The sequence below is a fragment of the Pan paniscus genome, chromosome 11 (genome assembly GCF_029289425.2).
Source record: "Pan paniscus chromosome 11, NHGRI_mPanPan1-v2.0_pri, whole genome shotgun sequence".
Classification (NCBI taxonomy): domain Eukaryota; kingdom Metazoa; phylum Chordata; class Mammalia; order Primates; family Hominidae; genus Pan; species Pan paniscus.
The window spans coordinates 9412436-9438510 of NC_073260.2; the positions used below are offsets into that span (position 1 = coordinate 9412436).

At 42.7% G+C, this 26075-nt stretch overlaps 1 protein-coding gene across 29 annotated transcripts in view; it reads left to right on the forward strand.

Annotated features, from left to right (window-relative positions):
• FNBP1 (formin binding protein 1) overlaps window positions 1–26075 on the forward strand; it is a 157042-nt gene that overhangs the window by 107236 nt on the left and 23731 nt on the right. For 5 of the 29 annotated variants that reach the window (XM_034929268.3, XM_034929270.3, XM_034929266.3 and 2 more), the window contains 6 exons: window positions 7500–7628; window positions 9861–10007; window positions 12033–12230; window positions 13164–13346; window positions 17970–18053; window positions 21242–21256. In XM_034929268.3, the coding sequence (XP_034785159.2) occupies window positions 7500–7628; window positions 9861–10007; window positions 12033–12230; window positions 13164–13346; window positions 17970–18053; window positions 21242–21256 (756 nt within the window). The remainder of the gene's footprint in view (window positions 1–7499; window positions 7629–9860; window positions 10008–12032; window positions 12231–13163; window positions 13347–17969; window positions 18054–21241; window positions 21257–26075) is intronic. The other 24 variants (XM_055117121.2, XM_034929278.3, XM_034929276.3 and 21 more) reach the window with 11 other exon arrangements.

Genomic DNA, 26075 nt, shown 5'->3' on the forward strand with positions numbered 1-26075 from the left:
TTTATTTTTTTTCCCCTTGAGACAGAGTCTCACTCTGTCCCCCAGGCTGGAGTGCAGTGGCGCAACCTTGGCTCACTGCAGCCTCTGCCTCCTGGGTTCAAGCAATTCTCCTGCCTCAGCCTCCCAAGCAGCTGGGACTACAGGCATGTGCCACCATGCCTAGCTAATTTTTGTATTTTTACTAGAGACAGGGTTTCATCATGTTGGCCAGGCTGGTCTCGAACTCTTGACCTCAGGTGATCCACCTGCCTCAGCCTCCCAAAGTGTTGAGATTACAGGCGTGAGCCACTGCACCTGGCCATTAGTTTTATTCCTAACCATTGACAAATCCTAGAGAAATACGAATAGGATTTTCAGGGATTTCCAACAGGTTGCTATTTTTTCTGTTCTCAAAAATACCTAGAAATAGAAAATAATATCCAGTGGCCTCTACCTCATGTGTGTGCTATAAAAATACCAGTGCTTATTCTCATTTACCTGGCCACGTCTGAAAGTCATGATCCTCTAGTGGTTATCAGGAGCTGGAATGTGCAGAAACTTTTATTTCTTAAACCATACAATTCTGTAAGTTTGAATTACCTACAGCAAACTTTTTTTTTTTTTTAAGCAGGAGAAAAAAGAACAAAAGGTGGCTAGATAACACAGGTTGTGAAAGTGGCAAGTTTAATTTTGTCCACAAAATGAGGTCCATGGCTCAGGTAGTTTGGGCAGGAGGGAATCGGGATCGGTGCTGTGCTGGATTCTTGCTGTGTCCCCAGTCTCTGGGTGGCCGCCAGGCCCATCTGCCAGTCAGGAGGAGCTGCTGCGGGTTGCTGCTCACTGAATAATGATTACAGGCATCCCGTCTGTGGGCAAAGGAGTGCATTCTTAGAGGAAAGGGAATAAAATCTAGATTGAGCCCCCATTTCCATCCATCCTAACATATAATTGGTCTCTTCTTGTGATAACAATGACATTAAATACTAAAGATGCAGCTGTTCCAAAAAACATTGACTGTTGTTTGGGCTACCAGCGATACTGTAAAATATTCCACATGGCTTTCCCCAAACTTTTGGTGACAAAAGATGGGCATTTATAATTTGTTATATCCTTTCAACAAAGGAAAAGCAGCTTTCCAAAAGCTCTGGACACTGCTGCTTTAAGTATCAGGTTGCTGCAAAAGTAATTGTGGTTTTTGCTCTTCCATTCAAATGACAAAAACTGCAGTTACTTTTGCACCAACCTATAGTTTATCATTTAAGGAACAGCAATGTATAAAACTGAGAGATCTGGGGCCATGTTAAAACTTAGTAAGTCTCTTTATTTATTCATTCGATCAATGTATAAATAGAACCAGTCTATATTTGCTCATCTAGTTAAAAGGTCAAAAGCCATAGGCAGCCTTGAAAAATGATGCAAGAGGGCCAGGCGCGGTGGCTCACGCCTATAATCCCAGCACTTTGGGAGACCGAGACAGGCGGATCACGAGGTCAGGAGATCGAGACCATCCTGGCTAACAAGGTGAAACCCCATCTCTACTAAAAATACAAAAAATTAGCTGGGCATGGTGGCAGGCACCTGTAGTCCCAGCTACTCAGGAGGTTGAGGCAGGAGAATCACTTGAACCTGGGAGGCGGAGGTTGCAGTGAATCGAGATTGCACCACTGCACTCCAGCCTGGGCGACAGAGTGAGACTCCATCTCAATAGAAAAAGAAAAGAAAAGAAAAGAAAAATGATGATGCAAGAGTGGTAAGATGCAAGGTTATAACTCGGTTATACCACATGCCTCATGTGAAATGAGCAAGTTTCTTAGTACACTTGTATTCTCTGCTTATGACAATTGAGACACTGCCAAGAGTGTTATTCTCCTTAATATTTTGAAATATTAAGGAAAAAGTAATATTGAATTAAACAGGCCTGGCATATGGTGCCTCATCATGCCTGTAATCCCAGCATTTGGGGAGGCTCAGGTGGCAGGGTCGCCTGAGCCCAGGAGTTTGAGGCTGCAGTGAGCTATGATGGTGCCACTGCACTCCAGTCTGGGTAACAGAGGGAGACCCTGTCTTAAAAAAAAAAAAAAAAAAAAAATGAGCTAAACAGGAAATAGCCACACATTTAGGCCATGCTAATAATCTAAATTTAGCTAACTGAATGGATGACGGTATTTTTGTCTTTAAACCCATTAGGATTTCAAAATATTGGGCTACAGTTCAGTTTCTAAAATATTGTTTTCTTTATTTAGAAACTGCAACTCTGACCTTTTAGGCAGTATGGCTTAGTTCCATAATGATATTGAGAATGGACTATGTTAAGAATTACCAAGAAGTGGGCTGGGCGTGGTGGCTCACATCTGTAATCCCAACACTTTGGGAGGCTAACGCAGGCCGAGGCAGGCAGATCACTTGAGGTCAGGAGTTCGAGACCAGCCTGGCCAACATGGTGAAACGCTGTCTCTACTAAACATACAAAAATTAGCCGGGCGTGGTGGCGGGTGCCTGTAATCCCAGATACTCAGGAGGCTGAGGCAGGAAAATTGCTTGAATCCGGGAGGCAGAGGTTGCAGTGAGCCAAGATTGTGCCACTGCACTCCAGCCTGGGCGACAGAGTGAGACTCTGTCTCAAAAAAAAAAAATTACCAAGAAGTGAAATCATGTATAAGCCATACATCCTTAGGTCTGTTTGGATTTATTTGAGGGAGATTCCCAAGGGTTTGTCAAAAAATTCTCAAGTTTAAATTCTGTCTTCCTGTTGGACAACAAAAGCAGCGTAGATCTGATTCTAAGACGTCTGTGACCCAGCCTAGGCAGCGGGGGTTATTCTGGACTTTTTAGAACATTATCTTGAAATTCTGTGACACTGACTCATTGCAAGTAAAACAAGCCAACTCTCTGTACATCTTTCTGCCCTGTAGTAATATTGCTGTAAGATGCAGTGTCTTTATTCTCAGAATGGGAAATTTAATTTAATTGAAAGAATAGCTTATGATCTGGTTTAGAATGGAAACACTATCTCTTTGAGGTAATAGTTGCTATTTTTAGACTGACTTTTAAAAAGAGATGAGAAGTCATGATGCTTATTAGCTCCACTTAGTCTTAGACATTAGGAGATAGTCTCCAAAATACCATTAACTGTTATCCCAAATAAGTTCTCCAAAATACAAGGTATTTTAAAGGTATTTTTGTCATAATGAGTAATTGATTCAACACTAGTTTTAGCGACTCTTAAATTCCATTGTCAAATAAACAATTTGCTAAACAGAAATAGATTTTCCATAGTGAAATTTGGTTAGAACAATGGTGCATTCCTAGGCCAGAGTTTCAGAAGTGGATATTAATTCAAAGCAGCTGGATGCAGGGACCGAGAAGAAGACAGTCCTGTCTTTTTGCTGCGGCTTTGGAGAATCTGATGTATCACAGTATTTTGCTGTTTTTGAAGGTTTCCCTATCCTTGTAGTCAGTGAGAGTGAGTGAGACTGTAGAAATAGATAGTCCTTTGCAATTGTATGTCCAAGCATGGAAGAAAAACTCCTGGAGAGACAGTGTTCCTTTAACATAAAAGGCAGACCGTCTAAAATATACTTTGATTTATTTTCTTCTACACAGCTTACTTTCTAGGCTGGACTGTAGACATGTTGGTCCTTATTCAGCGTCTTCCACAGTTCACGTCTAGGGCCCTTGTTATGTTTTCAGGATTACTGCATAGAAACAGGGCAAAGGGCATTATGAATCTATTAGGAGGTAATATGCTTACAGAAGGAATTATGCAGCTAAAGCTAAAACATGATTAGGGATTCTGTGGAGCTACAGGAAGAGGATCACAGCCACTTCCAACCAAATGGTGCTGGGTGGGGTACCTCTGGCACCAGCTTTCATGGGTAAAATATTCTACTTGGGTAAAATATTCTAAAATATTGGCGTGAGTGGATTTATTGTCAGGAAGCTTTTTTCTGCTCTCATGGGTTGTGTGTGTGTGTATGTGTGTGCGTGTAAGTACATGCATACATATTATATATAATGATGGCATTCTGATGTGATGCCTGTTTGAGATCTTAAGTTATTTTAAAAACTCACTTAGATAGAATCTCCAAAATAAACGGGGAAACTACCTCCTGAGCTCTTGCTGTTCTTTACAGAAGAGATGAAGAAATCCCCCACTGGATTTTTGTGAGACTTTCTGAGGAAGCCTTGTGAATAAAATAGAGACTGTTTTAGAAATTTGAGGTCTAATGGGAATTTTTTTTTAAACATTCATAGCGAAATGATACATGATGAAACTCAGCAGCTGAAGAGTTAATAGGGCATTTGTGCTGGACGGGCTCGGGGAACAGATGGAATGCATGTAGGTGGGAAAGCTATTATTTAAACAGAGGAGGGCTACTGTGTATTGGAAGGGGGTGGATTTTTGAGGGTAGCTGGGTACTTAACATTTTGGGGCTAGACTAATATATTTACTAGTGGACACAGGAAGAAGCAGACGCCAAGGCATATGGTCAGGAAGGGAGTTAACAGGCAACCAACAAAGAGGAAGAATGCGGCAGCTGAAATCAACTGAGGGTAGATGAAAAGAGGATAAAATGGCACCGACAGATCCAAAGGCCTTAAGAAACCCAAAAAACCTCAGTAATAAGGAAATGTGTTTGGAAATACTGATATTGTTACCTTCATTTGGGAAGTGTTCACGTGTGAATAGGGAAGAAAATAAGGGAAGCAACTGTGAATTACCTTAGGCTTTCACCAGATGAGTATGAGTAAAATGTGTGAAGTGAAATTCAGGTTAACCCTTCAAGTCACATAGGCAGGAAACCAATAAAGAAGATTGACATGAAAAAAAAAGCCGATACTAAATGTTCCCATCAAGAAGAAAGTGGAACAACTACTTCAGCGTTCCTCTCATGTGTTTCTTTTCTTTTCTTTCTTCCTTCCTTTCTTTTTCTTTCTCTCTTTCTCTTTCTCTTTCTTTCTCTTTCATTCGTTTGTTCTTTTTTTTCTTTTCTTTTTTTTGAGAGAGATAGTCTGGCTCAGTCGCCCAGGCTGGAGTGCGGTGGTGCGATCTTGGCTCGCTGCAACCTCCGGCTCCTGGGTTCAAGCGATTCTCCTGTCTCGGCCTCCCGAGTAGCTGGGACTAAAGGCGCCCGCCACCACGCCCATCTAATTTTTGTATTTTTAGTAGAGACGGGGTTTCACCATGTTGGCCAGGATGGTCTCAATCTCTTGACCTCGTTATCCGCCCGCCTCAGCCTCCCAAAGTGCTGGGATTACAGGCGTGAGGCACCGCGCCCGGCCTCTTTCGTTCTTTCTTCCCTTTCTCTCTTTTCTTCTTTTCTGTCTGTCTTTTTCTTGTGTTTCTGATTTTCTTTCTTTCATGATTAGGTCTTAATTTTCTTGTTTTTGTTTGTTTGGTGTTTTGTTTTGTTTTTTGAAACAGTCTTGCTCTGTTACCCAGGCTGGAGTGCAGTGGCGCAGTCACAGCTTACTGTATACTTGACCTCCTGAGCTCAAGCAATCCTCCCACCTCAGCCTCCCAAGTAGCTGGGACCACAGGCACACATCACCACACCCAACTAATTTATTTATTTATTTATTTATTATTTTATTATTATTATTTTTTGAGACGGAGTCTTGCCCTGTCGCCCAGGCTGGAGTACAGTGGCGCGATCTCGGCTCATTGCAAGCTCCGCCTCCCGGGTTCACGCCATTCTCCTGCCTCAGCCTCCCGAGTAGCTGGGACTACAGGCACCCACCACCACGCCCGGCTAATTTTTTGTATTTTTTTTAGTAGAGACGGAGTTTCACCGTGTTAGCCAGGATGGTCTTGATCTCCTGATCTTGTGATCCGCCCACCTCAGCCTCCCAAAGTGTTAGGATTATAGGCGTGAGCCACGGCGCCCAGCCAATTTATTTGTTATTATTATTTTTTGACACAGGGTCTCGTTCTGTTGCGCAGGCTGGAATGCAGTGGTAGTGATCACAGCTCACTGCAGCCTCAGCCTCCCAGGCTCAAGCAATCCTCCTGCCTCAGCCTCCTGAGTAACTGGAACTATAGGCACATACCACCATGCCCAGCTAATTTTTGTAGAGAGAGGGGTCTCACCATGTTGCCCAGGCTGGTCTCAGTTTCCTGGGCTCAAGCAATCTGCCCACCCGAGCCTTCCGTAGAGCTGGGATTGCAGGCGTGATCTACCACACCCAGCCAGGTCTTAGTTTTCTGAAACATTGGTTCAGTAAAACAAAACAAAAACAAGCAAACAAACAAATAGTTGCCCTGGTTATGTTGGAAGACAGCCTATTTCCTGTTGTGTTTTTGGCTCACTGCAGTGAGTTTGCCAGGTCACTTAAAGACCAAAAACCCTATCTTCATCTGGCTGGAGGTAGTTTTTTGCCTTGTGTGGACCTCAAATTGTGTTAGAGATTCACAAGATTATATTTATCAAAATAACACCACAATGCTATGTGAATCTAAGGTGGTATTAACAGCACAACCTCTTGTACTTCTGGATGACTTTAGAATTTATAGACATTCCTGTTTGAACTTTAAAATCCATTCTGCAACTAGTCAACAATTGTTGCCCCTTTTTTAGGTATGTGATCAATCAGAATATGAATTAGAGAAAAACAAATGTGTAAATTATTGATTTTTTAGGAGAAAAGCAATGCAGTAAAACATAAAATAGCACTCCTCAAAAAACATAAAAAGCATAAAGAAGCTGCCATACTTATTCCCTCTTTAGCGTATATACTAAATATAAACATGCTAGAGAGCTTTAGAAAGGTCTCCTTAGGTCAGTGGTTCACATGCCTTTTTAGTGCATGAACCCCATTGAGAACTGGGTTTAAAAATTCATGGATTTCCCAGCCAGGCACCGTGGTTCATGCCCATAATCCCAGCACTTTGGGAGGCTGAGGTGGGTAGATTGCTTGAGTCGAGGAGTTCAAGAATAGCCTGGGCAATGTGGTGAGACCTCCTATCTACAAAAAAAATACAAAAATTAGCCAAGCATGGTGGTGCACGCCTGTAGTCCCAGCTACTTGAGAGGCTGAGGTAAGAGGATCGCTTGAACCCAGGAGGTTGAGGCTGCAGTGAGCCAGGATCGTGCCACTGCACTCCAGCCTGGGTGACAGAACGAGACCTGGTCTCAAAAAAAGAAAAAAAAAAAAAGTGTGAATTTCTCATCCCCTCCTCAAAAAAAAAAATGTGTATATGAGATGAGCAGAGGTTCCCACAAGGGTCATCCAAATAATGTAAATTGGCCCAAGTGCAGACAGTATAGAATGGTGTGTCAAACTAGAAGGTACACGCCACGTTAAGGCAGTAGGGAATGGTGGAGGTTTATACAAACTAGGATGCACATTGCTTACCTAAAGTCAATTCAATTCAGAACATTAAAAAGCACCCGCGGAATACATTTGAGGTAAATCTGGCCCCTAGGCATCCCAGTGTGCAGTTCTAGGCTTTTATTGATTGCACCCAGGCTTTTATTTATGGTGTATAAACGTAGGAGTATTCTTGTTTTTGCCCTAAGGCCCGACAACAAGCTCAAATACGTCACCAAATGGCAGAGGACAGCAAAGCAGATTACTCATCCATTCTCCAGAAATTCAACCATGAGCAGCATGAATATTACCATACTCACATCCCCAACATCTTCCAGGTAAGTCCTGAACATCTCTCAGATTTCATGTTTTATGCTTTGCTTTCCTTAGAAACATGACACTTCTGAATCGTGATTGCTGGGTTTGTATTCTGAGTCTGAGTCTTTATATAATTCCAAATTTCCACTAAATTTTTTTTTTTTTTTTTTTTTTTTTTTTTGAGACAGAGTCTTGCTTTGTTGCCCAGGCTGGAGTGCAATGGCACAGTCTCGGCTCATTGCAACCCCTGCCTCCTAGGTTCAAGTGACTCTCCTGCCTCAGCCTCCCGAGTAGCTGGGACTACAGGCACGTACCACTGGGCCCGGCTAATTTTTGTATTTTTAGTAGAGACGGGGTTTCGCCATGTTGGCCAGGCTGGTCTCAAAGTCATGACCTCAGGTGATCTGCCTACCTCGGCCTCCCAAAGTGGTGGGATTACAGGCCTGAGCCACCATGCCTGGCCCTTTTTTTTGTTTTGTTTTGTTTTTGTTTTTTGAGACAGTCTCACTCTGTTGCCCAGGCTGGAGTGCAGTGCACAATCACGACCCACTGCAGCTTTGAACTCCTGGGCTCAAAGGATCAAGGGATCCTCCAAGTTCAGCCTCCTAAGTAGATGGAACTACAGGCATGCACCACCATGCCCTGCTAATTTTTAAATTTTTTATAGAGATAGGGTCTTGCTGTGTTGCCCAGGATGGTCTCAAATTCCTGGACTCAAACAATTCTCCAGCCTTGGCCTCCCAAAGTGCTAGGATTATAGGCATGATAAATCATTTTTTAAAGCATCTAGATCAAGCATTGACTAGCAATATGAATGAAATATAATAATCTCAAGATTAATCAATAAACTTTGCAAATTTCCATAGTTTGCACCTGCAGCCAATTATTTGTCAGTCTTTTTTCTTTTTTTCTTTTTTTTTTTTTTTTTTTTTTGAGATGGAGTCTTGCTCTGTCACCCAGGCTGGAATGCAGTGGCATGATCTCAGCTCACTGCAACCTTCACCTCCTGGGTTCCGGCGAATCTCCTGCCTCAGCCTCCTGAGTAGCTGGGATTACAGGCACCCGCCACCATACCTGGCTACCTTTTTTGTATTTTTAGTAGAGACGGGGTTTCACCATGTTGGCCAGGCTGGTCGTGAACTCCTGACATCAGGTGATCCGCCCGCCTTGGCCTCCCAAAGTGCTGGGATTACAGGCGTGAGCCACAGCGCCTATTTGTCAGTCTTAAACTATGATTCTGTGATTAATGCTGTCTTTGCTAAAGGGATGATTGTGGTTATAAAAATGCCAACTTAACTATAGAAGTCAAAGCAGCATTCATAGAGTTATAGGATTTAAACAAATGACAGTTCTTTCTTTTGGATTGTTTTCTTTTGCTCATGTTAGGTTGTCAAAAATGGTATGAGAAAAGATAGACATATGTTCTTCCATTTTACAGATCTTTTGCAACTTTGAGTCCAATTGTAGAAAAAATAAATAATATATTTGCTTCTTGGTGTCTACACACACAGCAAACAAGTCCTTGTAAATTATAGTTGGAAGATACACTAGCATGTATTAGGTTGAGGCAGTTAATTAAATACTGTGCTTTTGGTAAAAGGTAAAGTAGTAGATTAAAGATGGAGAAAACGTTTGAGGTAGATTACAAATACTGTTAGTAATAAAACTATTGGCCAGGTGTGGTGGCTCAAGCCTGTAATCCCAGCACTTTGGAGGCCTAGGCAGGTGGATCACCTGAGGTAAGGAGTTGGAGACCAGCCTGGCCAACATGGCGAAACCCCATCTGTACTAAAAATACAAAAAATTAGCCAAGTGTGGTGGCGGGGGGAGTGGGGGTGGGGCCTGTAATCCCAGCTACTTGGGAGGCTGACGCAGGAGAATCACTTGAACCTGGAGGCAGAGGTTGCAGTGAGCTGAGATCACACCACTGCACTCCAGCCTGGGTGACAAGAGCAAAACTCCGTCTCAAAAAAACAAAAAGAAAAACAAAAAAGAACTATTGAGTTTGGCATTCTTACTAAAATTAGAATGGAATTGTGCAAAGCATATATTTGGGCAGCCTAACATGTCTAGCAATTTATAAAATAAGTGTACAGCTGGGTAATATGGAGGCTCTGTGTACTTACAGCCGCTCTAACTCTAACCCATTTTTTCCTCAAAGAGAACTTGTTAGAGGTAACAATGCTGCCGAAAAACAACTTCGTTTAATAATAATGGACCAGACTTACTTTATACAAAATCTAATGTTGCAGAAAATACAAGAGATGGAGGAAAGGAGGATTGTGAGAATGGGAGAGTCCATGAAGACATATGCAGAGGTTGATCGGCAGGTGATCCCAATCATTGGGAAGTGCCTGGATGGAATAGTAAAAGCAGCCGAATCAATTGATCAGAAAAATGTAAGTATTGCCATTTGGACTTCATTGATAACTATTTGCAGATCCATTATTTCTCCCCGCCCCCTTTCCATTTGACCTCATGTCATCATCTCATGGTGGATGGTTGCTTTTGGTGGTCACACATGCTCTGTGTCTTGGATTTAGCTGTATAATTCCTTTTTTGGTAAACACATTTAAGTGGTAAATTGTCCGAGACATGACAGAATTGAATTGAAGTATTTCCTGGAAAAAAGGTAAAGGCTTTGTTTCCTCTAAGGCAGGGTTTCTTTCTCTTTTTCTTTTTCTTTTTTTTTTTTTTTTCTCTTTTTGAGATGGAATCTCGCTCTGTTGCCCAGGCTGCAGTGCAGTGGCGTGATCTTGGCTCACTGCAACCTCCACCTCCCGGGTTCAAGCGATTCTTCTGCCTCAGCCTCCTGAGTAGCTGGGACTACAGGCGCCCGCCACCACGCCCAGCTAATTTCTGTATTTTTAGCAGAGACAGGGTTTCACCATATTGGCCAGGCTGGTCTTGAACTCCTGACCTCAGGTAATCCGCCCGCCTCAGCCTCCCAAAGTGTTAGGATTACAGGTGTGAACCAGTGCACCCGGCCAAAACAGGGTTCCTTCAGCACTTTTGACATTGTCTCAGGCCAGATCATTTTTCTTGTTGGGGGCATTTCAGAATGTTTAGCAGCATCCCTGGCCTCTACCCAGCAGAGGCCAGTAGCACTCCCCAAGTTGTGACAATCAAAAATGTCTCCACACATTGTCACATGTCCTCTGGGAGGGCAAAAGCTTCTCTGGTTGAGAATACTGCTTTAGGGCAGTGTTCTCCATTTGAATTCCTAGAGACCTATTTCTCAAAAAAATATAAACTAGAACACCAGCATAGGCTTTTACTGTTAATTTGAAGACACAAATATTCAACATAAAAGTTATGCTGCTGGCTGGGCACAGTGGCTCACATTTGTAATCCCAGCACTTTGGGAGGCTGGAGCGGGTGGGTCACTTGATGCCAGGAGTTCAAGACCAGCCTGGCCAACATGGCGAAACCACATCTCTACTAAAAATACAAAAATTAGCTGGGTGTGGTGGTATGCCCCTGTAGTCCCAGCTACTCGGGAGGCTGAGGCACGAGAATTGCTGGAACTCAGGAGGCAGGGGGTTGCAGTGAGCCAAGATCACGCCACTGCACTCCAGTCTGAGTGACAGAGCGAGACTCTGTCTCAAAAACAAACAAAAAAATCAGAAAACAATAGTTCTAAATTCTAAAAGCTCAGATGAAAAGCTCAAATGATGGCTTTTGAGAAGAATGAAAAAAGCTGGCCAGCTGTGGTGACTCAAGCCTGTAATGCCAGCACTTTGGGAAGCCGAGGCAGTCGGATCACCTGAGGTCAAGAATTTGAGACCAGCCTGGGCAACATGGCAAAACCCCATCTCTACTAAAAATACAAAAATTAGCTAGGCATGATGGCACACGCCTGTAATCCCAGCTACTCGGGAGGCTGAGGCAGGAGAATCGCTTAAACCTGGGAGGCGGAGGTTGCGGTGAGCTGAGATCACGCCACTGCACTCCAGCCTGGGTGACAGATTGAGACTGTCTCAAAAAAAAAAGCTACTAGGAAAAAAGTTATTATCAGTCAGTACAATTTCGTTAGTTATCATCTGTATGAGATCATCATAATTCATTGTTTTTTTGAGATGGAGTCTCACTCTGTCGCCCAGGCTGGAGTGCAGTGGCACGAGCTCAGCTCACTGCAACCTCCGCCTCCTGGGTTCATGCCATTCTCCTGCCTCAGCCTCCTGAGTAGCTGGGACTACAGGTGCCCGCCACCACGCCTGGCTAATTTTTTGTATTTTTAGTAGAGACGGGGTTTCACCATGTTAGCCAGGATGGTCTTGATCTCCTGACCTCATGACCCACCCGCCTCTGCCTCCCAGAGTGCTGGGATTACAGGCATGAGCCACCGCACCTGGCCAATTCATTGTTTAAAAAGTGTTTGCATGCTTCTGAATGTATTTATATGCCTGTGGGTATAATTTCAGGATTCACAGCTGGTAATAGAAGCTTATAAATCAGGGTTTGAACCTCCTGGAGACATTGAATTTGAGGATTACACTCAGCCAATGAAGCGCACTGTGTCAGATAACAGCCTTTCAAATTCCAGAGGAGAAGGCAAACCAGACCTCAAATTTGGTGGCAAATCCAAAGGAAAGTTATGGCCGTTCATCAAAAAAAATAAGGTACTGATGGTTGGCGTGAAATGAGTTTTCTAAGGTGTGGAGATTTTGACTTGATCTTTTAGTCTTAGAAAAACTAAGATCCTAAACCTGTAGTTTCGGAGTGCAAAAGAAGAAGCTAGTGTGCTACCTTATGTTGAGACAGTATTTCTTTTTGGTGGTGGTATCTTTGCCATGGCTCTGTGTCTTATTTCAGATGCATTATCCTCGTACCGTGACTCCCACACTAACAGAGTACTGACCTCTCCACCATTTCGCATCATGCCTTTCCCTCCTTCCTCTCCTAGACTGCTGGTTACCTTGGCTGGGAGAGAGGATGTAGTAGGACATTCCTGTAACACTTTATCCGCACATCTACTGGAAATCGTTACCATGTTAATAACTTGGTTTTGAATTCATGTTAACATGTGTACCCATGAACATTTTTCATTTTCTTTTCATAGTGCGATACATAGGTGCATGACAGCATTAACCTGGGGACGTAGAATATGATCAAGGCAGCATTACTGCTTTAACTTTAGAATGACTTACTATTTATTAATTTAAACAGACTGCTGTTTCCACAACCTTAGCATTGAAGGTCTTTCATTTTCTCCCATCAAGCTATGTTAGTTTAGGTAATGTAGAAATATTTACCCTCTGGCTTAAGCTGGTTTAGAATAACTAACTAGAGCTATAGTTTGCATGGGAAAGTCTGCACGAGCTTCTTGTCAGATATTTCTTGCTCTTCTGTCGCATTACTTACTAAACCTCCCAACTCTCATCATATTCTTCATTTAACCACCTCCTACATGTTTTCTTTTGGACCATGGCCTAAAATTTAATTGTTTGTGTTTTACTTGCGTTGGATTTCAAATATTATTTGATGCTTATTTTTGTTTTGTGTCTTCTTGTTTCTGATTTTTACTCTGTCACGGCTCCATCTCTTACATGTAGCTTATGTCCCTTTTAACATCCCCCCATCAGCCTCCCCCTCCCCCTCCTGCCTCTGCCTCACCCTCTGCTGTTCCCAACGGCCCCCAGTCTCCCAAGCAGCAAAAGGAACCCCTCTCCCACCGCTTCAACGAGTTCATGACCTCCAAACCCAAAATCCACTGCTTCAGGAGCCTAAAGCGTGGGGTAAGTTCTGCTCCGGAATCCTGTCTCTCTGGCGTGCTTTTGTTGCATGTTTGGTTCTGCATAACTAATTTTGTTTGTGAATGAATCCATTGTGTTTTCCCATAACATATAAAAAAGTTAAAAAAAAAAAACAAAAACCATTATAGCTAGAAAGAAAAGCCAGAAAGAGGAAGAAAGAAAGAAGGAAGCATGGTGGTTGGAAGAAAGGAGAAAACCAGGCAGCCCAGAGTTCTTTCTATTTGTTTCTTTCTTTTTTTTTTTTTTTTTTTCCAGACAGAGTCTCGCTCTGTCACCAGGCTGGAGTGCAGTGGCGTGATCTCGGCTCCCTGCAACCTCCACCTCCCGGGTTTAAGCGATTCTCCTGCCTCGGCCTCCTGATTAGCTGGGATTACAGGCATATGCCACCACGCCCAGCTAATTTTTATATTTTTAGTAGAGACAGCATTTCACCATGTTGGCCAGGATGGTCTCGATCTCTTGACCTTGTGATCCGCCCGCCTCGGCCTTACAAAGTGCTGGGATTACAGGTGTGAGCCACTGCGCCCAGCCTTTTTCTTTTCGTTTCTAGTACATTTTGGAAGGACTTTACCCCTCTTCCTCTTTAAAGCATCCAAGTCATGCATTTTCTACCTTAATTTTACCAAAAAAAACCACTTAGATTTCATTTCTAAAACTAGCGACCTGAGACTGGGCGTGATAGTTCACACCTGTAATCCTAGCACTTTAGGAGGCCAAGGCAGGAGGATTGCTTGAGCTCAGGAGTTCAAAACCAGCTTGGACACCATAGTGAGACCCCCATCTCTTAAAAAAATATATAAAAATAAATAGGACAAGCGCAGTGTCTCATGCCTGTAATCCTGGCACTTTGGAAGGCCGAGGCAGGAAGATTACTTGAGCTCAGGAGTTCAAGACCAGCCAGTACAACATAGTCAAACCCCATCTCTAAAAAAAAATAATAAATAATAAAAACATAAAACTAGCAACCTATGAGATGAGGAATTGGAAGTCACTGTGTAAGTCAGAAAATATTGCCTTAATAAATACTGAAGCAATGTGAGTGTAATGAAGATACTTGCCTGAGCTACGCCTCAGGGTCGAAAGGAGAAGAGTCATAAGTCACAGTGGTTTCATTCGCTATTTTAGTGAGATTATATAAGATGTTGATAAAATATCTGTTGATTGGAAGGGGCCTGATGCAGAATTTCTCTTTAAAGGATGAAACAATAAAAGCAGCTGACACTTACTGAGCACTTATTGTGTGCAAAGCTCTGTTCTGTGTGCTCATTTACTTTTTTCCAGCCACCCTATGAAGCCCAGGTAGTACTCATATTTCCTTATTTTACTGTAAGGAAATTGAGGCATAAAAAGGTGAAGGTGGGAAGATACAGAGCCGGGATTTAGATCTGGGGAGTCTGATTACAGAGTCTGAGATTCTGTGACATCCACATTCAGGGAGAAACTACTATATTGACTCGTAAGTGGTTGTTATTAAGATTGAAGTCCGCTGTCCTCATTAAGATTGATGTGCTTACATCATAGAGATAATGGAATTGATGCAGCCATCCAATGTAGATACCAGTTTCGTTTATAGAGAAAGATTGGCATAAAGCAATGTGTAGATTCCCAAATCATTCTCAATGGCCAGTCTAGTCTATGCCTTCCCAAAATATCTTTTATAATGAATATAATGAGTAAACAGATCTTTAGACCGGGCCCAGTGGCCCACGCCTGTAATCCCAGCAGCGTTAACATATCCAGTAAGGTTTGCTCCTTTTTTTTTTTTTTAAATCCTACCCTGTGGGAGTTGCAATACAGTTGTAGTGGAATGCTTTCTTGTACAAACATAAGTTTTACTTTTCCCTTCTCCTGGACTCTCCAGTCAACTGACGGTTGGGTTACTTCTTTCCAAATAGTACCTGGTAGTGCCCCAAAGCCAGAGGTGGATGCCATCCTTTCTTGAGTGTCAACTGACACATTGGCCTGGGAAAAGATTCTAAACTACAACTAATTAACTAGAGGAGAGATGTCCTTCTTAGACTTGGAATCAACAGCTGGTTACCAGTAAAAGAATAACAGTAGTCATTGTTAACCTGACAATCGTATTTCCACAAAAACAACTCTGTGTAAAAAAGAGGCCTGGCACAGTGGCTCATGCCCGTAATCCCAGCACTTTGGGAGGCCGAGGAGGGCGGATCACCTGAGGTCAGGAGTTCGAGACCAGCCTGACCAACATGGTGAAACCCCGTCTGTACTAAAAATACAAAAATTAGCCGGGCATGGTTAATGTCCGGCTAATTACAGGCGGGTGCCTGTAATCCCAGCTACTCGGGAAACTGAGGCAGGAGAATCGCTTGAACCTGGGAAGTGGAGGTTGCAGTGAGCCAAGATCACGCACGCTATTTGCACTCCAGCCTGGACGACAGAGCAAGACTCTGTCTCAAAAAAGAAAAAAAAAAACCCATGAAAAAATAGCCAGGCGTGGTGGCATGTGCCTGTAGTCCTAGCGGAGGCTGGGATGAGAGGATTGCTGGAGCCCAGCCAGGGCAACAGAGTGAGACCCTTTCTCCAAAAAAAAAAAAAAAAGTAAAGAATGTAAATTCATAATTGATAACAAGTTTATTATCAATGCTTTTTAAAAATAGGGGACAAAACAATATTTCCTCACATGCAGAGTTCCTTTAATATGAGAATCTCAAATTTATAGTTGGTAGAATTATCTTGAATTATCTTGCTTTAATGCTATCTATCATATCAGGTTAAGAATTAGAAATGTAATTTCCTAAAGATGTGAAAAAAGCCGTTGGTGGAAGGCAGAATACAGCTTCAAAAGTGGATGATGGATTGAGCTGAGATGTATAATTAGGACTTGAGTAATCTGCAGCTTCTTGGCTCAACGATGCTGGCGTTTAGAACTCCACTCATTGTTAATCCAAGAATTTCCAAGACAAGGGTGTTTTTGCTAGACTGAAAGTTTCATATGAACTGTCAGTTAACCCATCTCTGCCGCTTTACCAAGCACTCATGTGTTATATTTATATATTATCTCTGTATTTTTTTGGACTCTCATGATGAATATTCATGATTGTTTACCATTTGTTTATGTGTCTATTCCAGTTTTCTCTTAACATTACACAGTCTGTTGGCCAAAAATGGTTTGTGAATCTGTGGTTCATGATATTCTCTAACTATTTAGAAAAAGACCAAAGAATTCAGTAATCAATAAATGTAAGAAAAGGATGGTTAGAAAAAGATAAGCTGGGCGTTGTGGCTCACACCTGTAACCCCAGCACTTTGGGAGGCTGAGGTGGGTGGATCACGAGGTCAGGAGTTTGAGACCAGCCTGACCAACATGGTGAAACCCTGTCTCTACTAAAAATACAAAAATTAGCTGGGCATGGTGGTGCACACCTGTAATCCCAGCTACTTAGGAGGCTGAGGCAGGAGAATCGCTTGAACCCAGGAGGCAGAGGTTGCAGTGAGCTGAGATCATGCCACTGCATTCCAGCCTGGGTGACAGAGTGAGACTCCGTCTAAAAAAAAGAAAAAAAAAAAAAAAGATTAACACTTAAAACAGTGAAATGGGAATCGGAAACTGGTTCTTTTGATGATTTAAAGGAAAATCTCTGTTTTACCATAATCAGCAGTATGAATTTTATTTCTTACTCCTCAAACGTGTGCTCAGCAAATCTTTGTTAAAAAAAATTTCCCAAATGATGTGTTTATTTTCCTGAGGTTAAACCACATACATATACCCACTAGAAGCAATCGTAAAGAAATAGAGAAATAGTTTTGCTTTCCTCACTTTTGGTCAATCTGTTCTTAGGGTCAGAATTAATGTTCCTTCCTCTAGGACATAGCAGTGCAAAAAAAGAGGAAGCACAAGCTCAAAAAGCAAATCTAAAGTTTGGAGAAATAGATTTCATTTTTAAGCAGTCTCAACATGGATCTTGCATGGGACATCCATGGCATGGCTGACAGCTTCCGTGACCAACATGGTACAGCCCTTCCTACCTTCTCATTTATTCTACTTTGTAACTTAACAGCATTATGCCAACGATAATTTAACTCGAAAAAGTTCCTGAGAGAATAACAAATCTGTGATTTTATTATGTCTTTTATCATGTTTTGCAGCTTTCAGATTCAGATGTCAATAATTGTTTCTATTATCAGAGTATGTAAATCCCATGCAAACATATCTCAGCATAACTGATTTTGTTTCTAAATAATTAAACAGGATAAAATGTTATTTGTTGTAAGCTGTTGACATTTGTAAGGAAATTTTGTTTCACTGAATATGTTTAAAGATGCCCCCAGAACATTAACCATTATTTCATTTTTACGTAAGTTGAAGAAAAATGAAACTAGATAGCATGTTCTCTATTTGCAGTCTACAAAGGGGAATTTTATTGCTTAAATTAAAGTTTCATTTTCTGGCCTGTGCAAGAGACTTCTATATCTAAAATATGGATGTACGTTTTTCATATTTTAGAGTTCATTGTATGGAAAAATACCATCAAAGTTGACCAAAAGATTTTGAAAATCCTTACCAGTTGTTTGTCATATGTTAAAGTCTTATGGTTAATTTTATTTATTTTATCTTGTTCTCTTGCTGGTTATTGGCAGACTCAGTCTTTCTGTTTTCACAAAGAACTCATGAAGAGGACGGTAGGGAAACCCACGTATGCCTTTGAGGCTAGGGACTATGTTGTAAGTTCACCTGTGATGGCCAGGTCATACAGTCATGGCACAGCCACTAACCCCATTCACAGCACCAAGACTGGGGACCCAGAGGCACTTGTTATGCTTCCACACTACGAAATGAAATTCTTAATTGACAGAACTGGACACCAGGAAAAAAAAAAACAAAGAAAAGCCTAATTGTATAAATTCAACCATACGGAACTTTATCCGAAAAGCTTGCATGAATAAAGGAAGCAAACTTTCTAATAACAGTGGTGAGCTGAGCTTGTTTTTTTTTTTGTTGTTGTTTTTTTTCTCTTTTCATTCTAGTTCTGGTAAAATCTTTAAAGGGACTGTGACTGCCGTCTGAGATGCCATTGGGTATGACTTTACCGCAGAATTTCACGCATAAAACACAGCTGCAGTGCGTGGTCACGGGAGAGTGACGCTCTTACAGACGGCAGTGTAGCTCAGTCACCCATATCCATGTTTGTAACAAATGGATCCATAAGGGAGTTATGCCCTAAAGCTTGGAGAACAAACAAACAAATCAAGGAAGCATGAGCGATCTCCTAGCACAGTAAAATGATTTTGCTTCTCTCTATATATCTATATATTTATTTTCACTGTCCCCTTTCTTTGTACTTGAGGTTAGTACTGTGACTGTCCAATAACACATGGACTCGCCTGGGCTGTGTTCCCCATGTGTTATTGACGCTTGTGGCTCCCACGGCTCTTTAACTGTCGCCTGAAACTGACAGCTTTTTAATTCTTCAGGTGTCTAGCAATGCACTTAATGAAATCTTCAAAATTATTATTTTAGCCAATGATTTCGCTTTCTAATTTTAAGAGAAATTCTAATTGGCTGGCTTACAACTTCAGACTGAAAACCAGTATATAATGATTAAAAAGAAATTCCACGTACTGTGATGGCACTTCTTGTATTAATAGATCATCCGTCACAAATAAAGTCGAATTTGTCTGAGAATTTGGTATTTCCTATTCAATGGGGATTTCTGTTCAATCCTAATGACTCGTTTTTACTATGAAGTGTTAATAATCTTCCTATACAATATTTTGAGGTGAGAACTCTGTCTGTGGAATGCTTAAGAAAGAATATATAACTTTGCGTAAAGAAAGTAGCCGAGTAGAGAGCAAATAGTGTATCTAGTTGAAATGTTAGTTCTTTGAATTAGCAATGTTTAGACAATAATGTGTGAGAAAATATCTGTATATGATAGTGTGCCTTGTAGGAAAGATACTTGGAGTTTTCTGCTGTGCACCATAAGTCTTGTCTGTGCGTACAATGAATTCCGGTTGTGATAAGTAGATCTATGCTCAAGTTCACAGGCGGGCTGGAATCACTGTAGACTGCCCATGTCAGACAGTCAGGAATGTGACTGTATGTACCATTTTCCCCCTGCAAAAGTTTGTCTTTCTGTTTCTTTCCTTTAAAATCTCATGTTTCTATATAGGGACAATTTATTTAAAAGGTTATTTTTTATTTACAAGGAAGTGTCAACTTTGAATCAATCTTAAATTAAGAATTAGTTTTTTAGGCTGTGTGTGGTGGCTCACACCTGTAATCCCAGCACTTTGGAAGGCTGGGGTGGGTGGATCATTTGAGCTCAGGAGTTCGATATCAACCTGGGCAACATGGTGAAACCCCCATCTCTACCAAAAAGTACAAAACTTAGCTGGACGTGGTGGCACGTACCTGTAGTCCCAGCTACTCAGGAGGCTGAGGTGCGAGGATCATTTGAGCTCTAGAGGTTGAGGCTTCAGTGAGCTGGGATTGTGCCACCATACAACCTGCCCTGTCTCCAAAAACAAAACCAAAAATCAGCAAATTGATAAGTAAATAAATACTTTTAAAAGAGCAGTCACAGCTGGGCACAGTAGCTCACACCTATAATCCCAGCACTTTGGGAGGCGGGCGGATCACGAGGTCAGGAATTCAAGACCAGCCTGACCAACAAGGCGAAACCCCGTCTCTACTAAAAATACAAAACATTAGCTGGGCGTGGTGGCAGGCACCTGTAATCCCAGCTACTCAGGAGGCTGAAGCAGGAAAATCGCTTGAACCTGGGAGGCAGAGGTGGCAGTGAGCCGAGATTGCGCCACTGCACTCCCGCCTGGGCGATAGTGTGAGACCCTGTCTCAAGAAAAAAAAGAGCAGTCACAGTGGATAATTCTCCAAATAACCCCTGTGGACAGGGCTGAGTTTCATAGAAAGCATCAGCAGACACCCTCCACGGAGCAAGGGGTGGCACACACTTCTCGGGTGGGAGAGAATATTGTCCTCTAGCCTGGCTGCGAGAGGCATTCTGGGTCCTGCAGGTAGTTTCTTAGAGCAATGCTAGTCAGCCCTTTGTTACCAATTCACCAATTTCAGACTTTGCCTTCATGTCAATGTTTATATTTATTAGAGCTCCTTAAGATTAAAATATTACTTTCCTGTCATGGAAGTAATTGGTGTTCAGACTTGTTTTAGTCTGTATAAAACTTTCCATGGGAAATTTGGAGAACAAAAGGTTGTGTGATTATATTTTTTCTTTTTTTTTTTTGTTTTTTTTTTTGAGATGGAGTTTCACTCTTGTTGCCCAGGCTGGAGTGCAATGCGCGACCTCAGCTCACTGCAACCTCCGCCTCCCAGGTTCAAGCGATTCTCCTGCCTCAGCCTCCTGAATAGCTGGGATTACAGGTGTGCACCACCACACCCGGCTAATACTGTATTTTTAGTAGAGACAGGGTTTCTCCGTGTTGGTCAGGCTGGTCTCGAACTCCCGACCTCAGGTGATCCACCTGCCTTGGCCTCCCAAAGTGCTGGGATTACAGGTGTGAGCCACTGCACCCGGCCCTGTATTTTTTCTTTTATAGTCATTATGTGTCACTGACTATAAGCTTACTTTAATTTACATCTAGGCTGAGGTGGCCAGTACAGGCCTGTAACAGAAACCCTCCTTTTCTATCTGATCTTTGGCTCTGGCAACGTGGAGCCTAAGAAAAATGTTATTAGGGAGCAGCCCTTCTTGTGAACTTTTGCACAGATCTGCTACGAGTCATTTTTATAAATCAGCGGGTAGACGTGTGTGTTATTTTAATATGGCGGAACTGACCAAGTTCCTCTTCTTCTGATGTGTTGTTGTTTTTTTTTCTCTTTCTCTCTCTCTTTCTCTCTATTTTTCCCATACCTCTCCAATTTTTACATGAAGCTTTCTCTCAAGCTGGTAAGCACAATTGTTCCATGCATGTCCTGAGTCTAATCAGGTTTTCTGGCGTGTCTTTTATGAATGCTATGCCATGCACAACGTATCTTCAAAGTTAACTTGGTTTGTGTTTCTCTTACGTGTGCTTTTGTTGGTGTTTCCTTATTAGACTTCTTGGATGCAAAGGTCCAGAATCTAATAGAGGTGATCTTAATCTTTTCAAGTTGCTAAGAAAATTAACATTTAACTCACGACTTGGTGTTATTCCTGGGGCCTTAAGAGGAGGACAAATGTTAAAGTGTCTATATAAATATTAACGTAAAGGCCGGGCGCAGTGGCTCACACCTGTAATCCTAGCACTTTGGGAGGCCAAGGCGGGTGGATTGCCTGAGCTCAGGAGTTCGAGACCAACCCGGGCAACACGGTGAAACCCTGTCTCTACAAAAAACCAAAAAATTAGCCGGGCGTGGCAGCGTGCGCCTGTAGTCCCAGCTACTCGGGAGGCCGAGGCAGAGAACTGCTTGAACCCGGGAGGTGAAGGGTGCAGTGAGCCGAGATTATACCACTGGACTCCAGCCTGGGTGACAGAGCAAGACTCCGTCTCCAAATATATATATATGAACGTAAATATTAAATCTTGGGGGGTGTCTGTTGGATCATTTTGAATAAAAGTAAATTAATAGTTGAAAAATGTTGCTATTTGAGAACCATAGAAGTAGATGAAAAAATCTGAGAGCCTGGAGGAGCTGTGCAGGAATGATCCCAGCCAGCAGCTGCTACCCAGGTTTGAGGCCACCTGTGGGAATAGAAGACTGTGGAATCTTTATGGTGCGACGTAGATATGTTGGTGCCTTGTGCATAGCTGATTCAAGAGGCCACAAGATGATTTCATGGACAATGAAAAGAGCCTCCTAAGCCTTTTTAGAATTATTCACTCAGTGTTTTGTGTCGTTTCTACTTAATTGTATATGCCTAGTCAACAGTCAAACTAATCATTAAATTTATTAAAAGTAACTAACATAACCTATAACTATACTTCAAATATGTATAATAGTTTCATAGTCTTCTCAAACTCCACAGCTAAGAATATCCTAAAATAATGGACAGTGATCAACTGTGACAGTTCTACTAGGAGTAAGATCAGCACTATAAGCACACTATTGATAACCTAGGATAGTATTTTATGGTGATATATATATATAGATAGATAGATATAGATATAGATATATAGACATATGTATGTATATACATAATTTTTTCAACATGACTTAGTATTTGGTAATGGACCCAACCTTAAAGAAAAAGAGTATTTTATTAAATTAAATAAACATTTCTTAGGCTGTGAAATAAAATCCTGAGAAGAGTCTTTGATTAAGGTCTCTACATGAAGGAAAGAGATCTAGATACTTAAATGAACTACAAGCTCATCTGCAGTATGAACTTGGGAGAAACTGGATCTATTGACTAGGAGGCCTTCTCAGCTGCCAGGGTTTCCTTATTTCCCTTTATTCATTGTTTTTCTGGGTGCTAGGAGCAAAAGGTAATATTTTTAGGCAGTCTTTCTGTTTGAAATACAAATTATTTTACCAACTTGGTATTGAATTGTTGCTTTATATCATTACCTTGAAGGCAACAAAGAAGTGAAGCGCTGGCTGGGCACGGTGGTTCATGCCTGGAATCCCAGTGCTTTGGAAGGCTGAGGCAGGAGGATTGCCTGAGCCCAGGAGTTCAAGGTTGCAGTGAGCTATCATTGCGCCCCTGCACTCCAGCCTGGGTGACAGAGTGAGACCATGTCTGAAAAAAAAAAAAAAAAAGACAAAAGAAAAAAGATGTGGGACCAGGTGTGGTGGCTCACGCCTGTAATCTCTGCACTTTGGGAGGTGGGGGCAGGCAGATCATTTGCGCCCAGGAGTTCTAGACCAGCCTGAGCAGCATGGTGAAACCTGACTCCACAAAAAAATACAAAAATTAGCCGAGCATGGTGGTCTGTGCCTGTGGTCCCAGCTATACTGGAGGCTGAGGCAGAAGGATTGATTGAGCCCAGGAGGTCGAGGCTGCTCCAGCCTTGGGTGATAGAATGAAACCCTGTCTCAAAAAAAAAAACTATAAAACAAAACAAAAAACCCAAAATCTGAAGAGGTAGTATTACACGGAGCTTGTGCTATTTTGGGGTCGGGGGAAGCTGTCAACAAGCAAGGGTTTGATTTTTTTTTCTTTTAGGAGACAGAGTCTCGCTCTGTCCCCCAGACTGGAGTACAGTGGCGCGATCTCGGCTCACTGCAACCTCCACCTCCTGGGTTCAAGCGATTCTCATGCCTCAGCCTCTCGAGTAGCTGGGATTATAGGGGTGCGCCACCACACCCAGCTAATTTTTGTATTTTTAGTAGAGACGGGGTTTCACCATGCTGGCCGGGCTGATCTCGAGCTCCTGACCTCAGGTGATCCGCCCACCTCAGCCCCCCACAGTGCTGGGATTACATGCGTGAGCCACCAGGCCCGGCCAGGTTTGATTTTATTAGTACATAGAACAAGGTTCTCTTACAGAACTCCAGCCACTTAAAACATAGGTACATGTATATGACCCTCTCTTCCCATACCAACTCCTCCTGTTATGGCCTGTCTTTGTTGTTTTCTTATCTATTTATAAGTCATCAGTACAATGTGTTTTACTGATAGATTTCTTTGCACCTGTTTATACACCTGCACAGAGGCTAAAGCTGTTGTTAATTGTGGTAGCCACTACCACGTGTAGCTATTGAGTTTTTTGTTTTTGTTTTTGTTTTGAGATGGAGTCTCGCTCTGTCACTGAGGATGGAGTGCAGTGGCATGATCCTGGCTCACTGCATCCTCTGCCTCCCGGGTTGAAGCGTTTCTCCTGATTCAGCCTCCCGAGAAGCTGGGATTACAGGCACCTGCCATCATGCCTGGCTAATTTTTGTAGAGACGGGGTTTCACCATGTTGGCCAGGCTGGTCTTGAACTGACCTCAGGTGATCCGCTCACCTTGGCCTCCCAAAGTGCTGGGATTACAGGTGTGAGCCACCACGCCCAACCGCTGTTGAGTTTTAATTAATTAAAATTAAATAAATTTTTAAAAATTCAGTTCCACAATTTCACCAGCCACATTTCAAATGCTTCACAGCCACACATGGCTTCTGTGTTGGAAACAGCGGCCATAGAACATTGCCATCACTGTAGAAAGTTCTGTTGGACTCACAGCACATAGCAAGGCTCAGCACATATTAACGAGGTGAATGTTGACCACTTGCCAGATTTCGTGACTTTTTTTTTTTTTTTTTTTTTTGAGATGGAGTTTTACTCATGTTGTCCAGGCTGGAGTGCGCAGTGGCGCAATCTCGGCTCACCACAACCTCCACCTCCTGGGTTCAAGCGATTTTCCTGCCTCAGCCTCCTGAGTAGCTGGGATTACAGACGGGCGCCACCACGCCCGGCTAATTTTGTATTTTTAGTAGAGACGGGGTTTTTCCATGTTGGTCAGGCTCGTCTCAAACTCCCGACCTCAGGTGATCCACCCGCCTCGGCCTCCCAAAGTGCCAAGATTACAGGCATGAGCTACCACGCCTGGCCTAGATTTCCTGATTTCTGAAGCAGTGTATCTTAGCATTGTGTTTTGCTGTATTCCAGCTTTTAAAAAATTTTCAGTTCTGGAAAACATGCTCATTTGATAAGACTCAAACCGTTTTTCCTCTGCTGTTCCACTATGACAATCAACAGAGAAGATTTCTGTGACCAAATATGTGGAGGCTTCCGCTATATATCAAGCAGCAGACACTAGCTGGGTGTCCTTTAATTCAATTCCATTCTGATGCTATCTACCTGGAGATAGTGGCTGATCCTGGGGGTTGAGGGCTCAGTCCTGAAGGACTGCCCCCTCCTTCCCACCAGTTCCAAGTCCAGGCTTCCAGGACTTCTGATGGACTAGCTTCAAATTGGGGTTCCCATGACCCTCTCTTTGGGTTCAATTAATTTGCAGGAGCAGCTCACAGAACTCAGGGAAACACTTATATTTACTGGTTTGTTTTTGGGTTTTGTTTTTTTTTTTGAGACAGAATCTCGCCCGTCGCCCAGGCTGGAGTGTAATGGCGTGATCTTGGCTCACCACAACCTCCGCCTCCCAGGTTCAAGCAATTCTTCTGCCTCAGCCTCTCAAGTAGCTGGAACTACAGGCGGGTGCCACCACACTCGGCTAATTTTTTGTGTCTTTAGTCGAGACAGGGTTTCTCTATGTTGGTCAGGCTGGTTTCGAGCTCCTGACCTTTTGATCTGCCTGCCTCAGCCTCCCAAAGTGCTAGGATTACAGGCGTGAGCCACTGCGCCTGGCCACCACATTTACTGGTTTATTACAAAGGATATTATAAAAAATACAGATGAAGAGATGCTTAGGGCAAGGTATGGGGGAGGGGGCACAGAGCATCCATGGCTTCCCCGGGCAGCCACTCTCTAGGAATCTCCCCAAAAACCCTGTGTCCTCTTGGGCCTTTTATGAGACTTCATCAGATAAACATGATTGAAGTATGGACAACCATGTGGAAATGAGATTGGTCAGAAACGGCCTGATCGCATCCTAATGGATCAGGTAGTGACACCCAGCAGGGCCTGTCTGTGCAGATTCTTCTTGGCCTCCCTGTGCAGCCTTCCTTCCTTCAGGGTATGGGGCAGGATCCTCATGAAGCCTCTTGAATGAGGATCATATGGCCACAATCAGAATCCTGCCTTGGGCAGGTGAAAGAAGGGCATGTGGAGGTCAGATAGAGAGATTCTGTTTTCTGAGGTCGAAAGTGCTCTGATATTTTAACAAAAGACTGTAGCAAGAGGCCGCG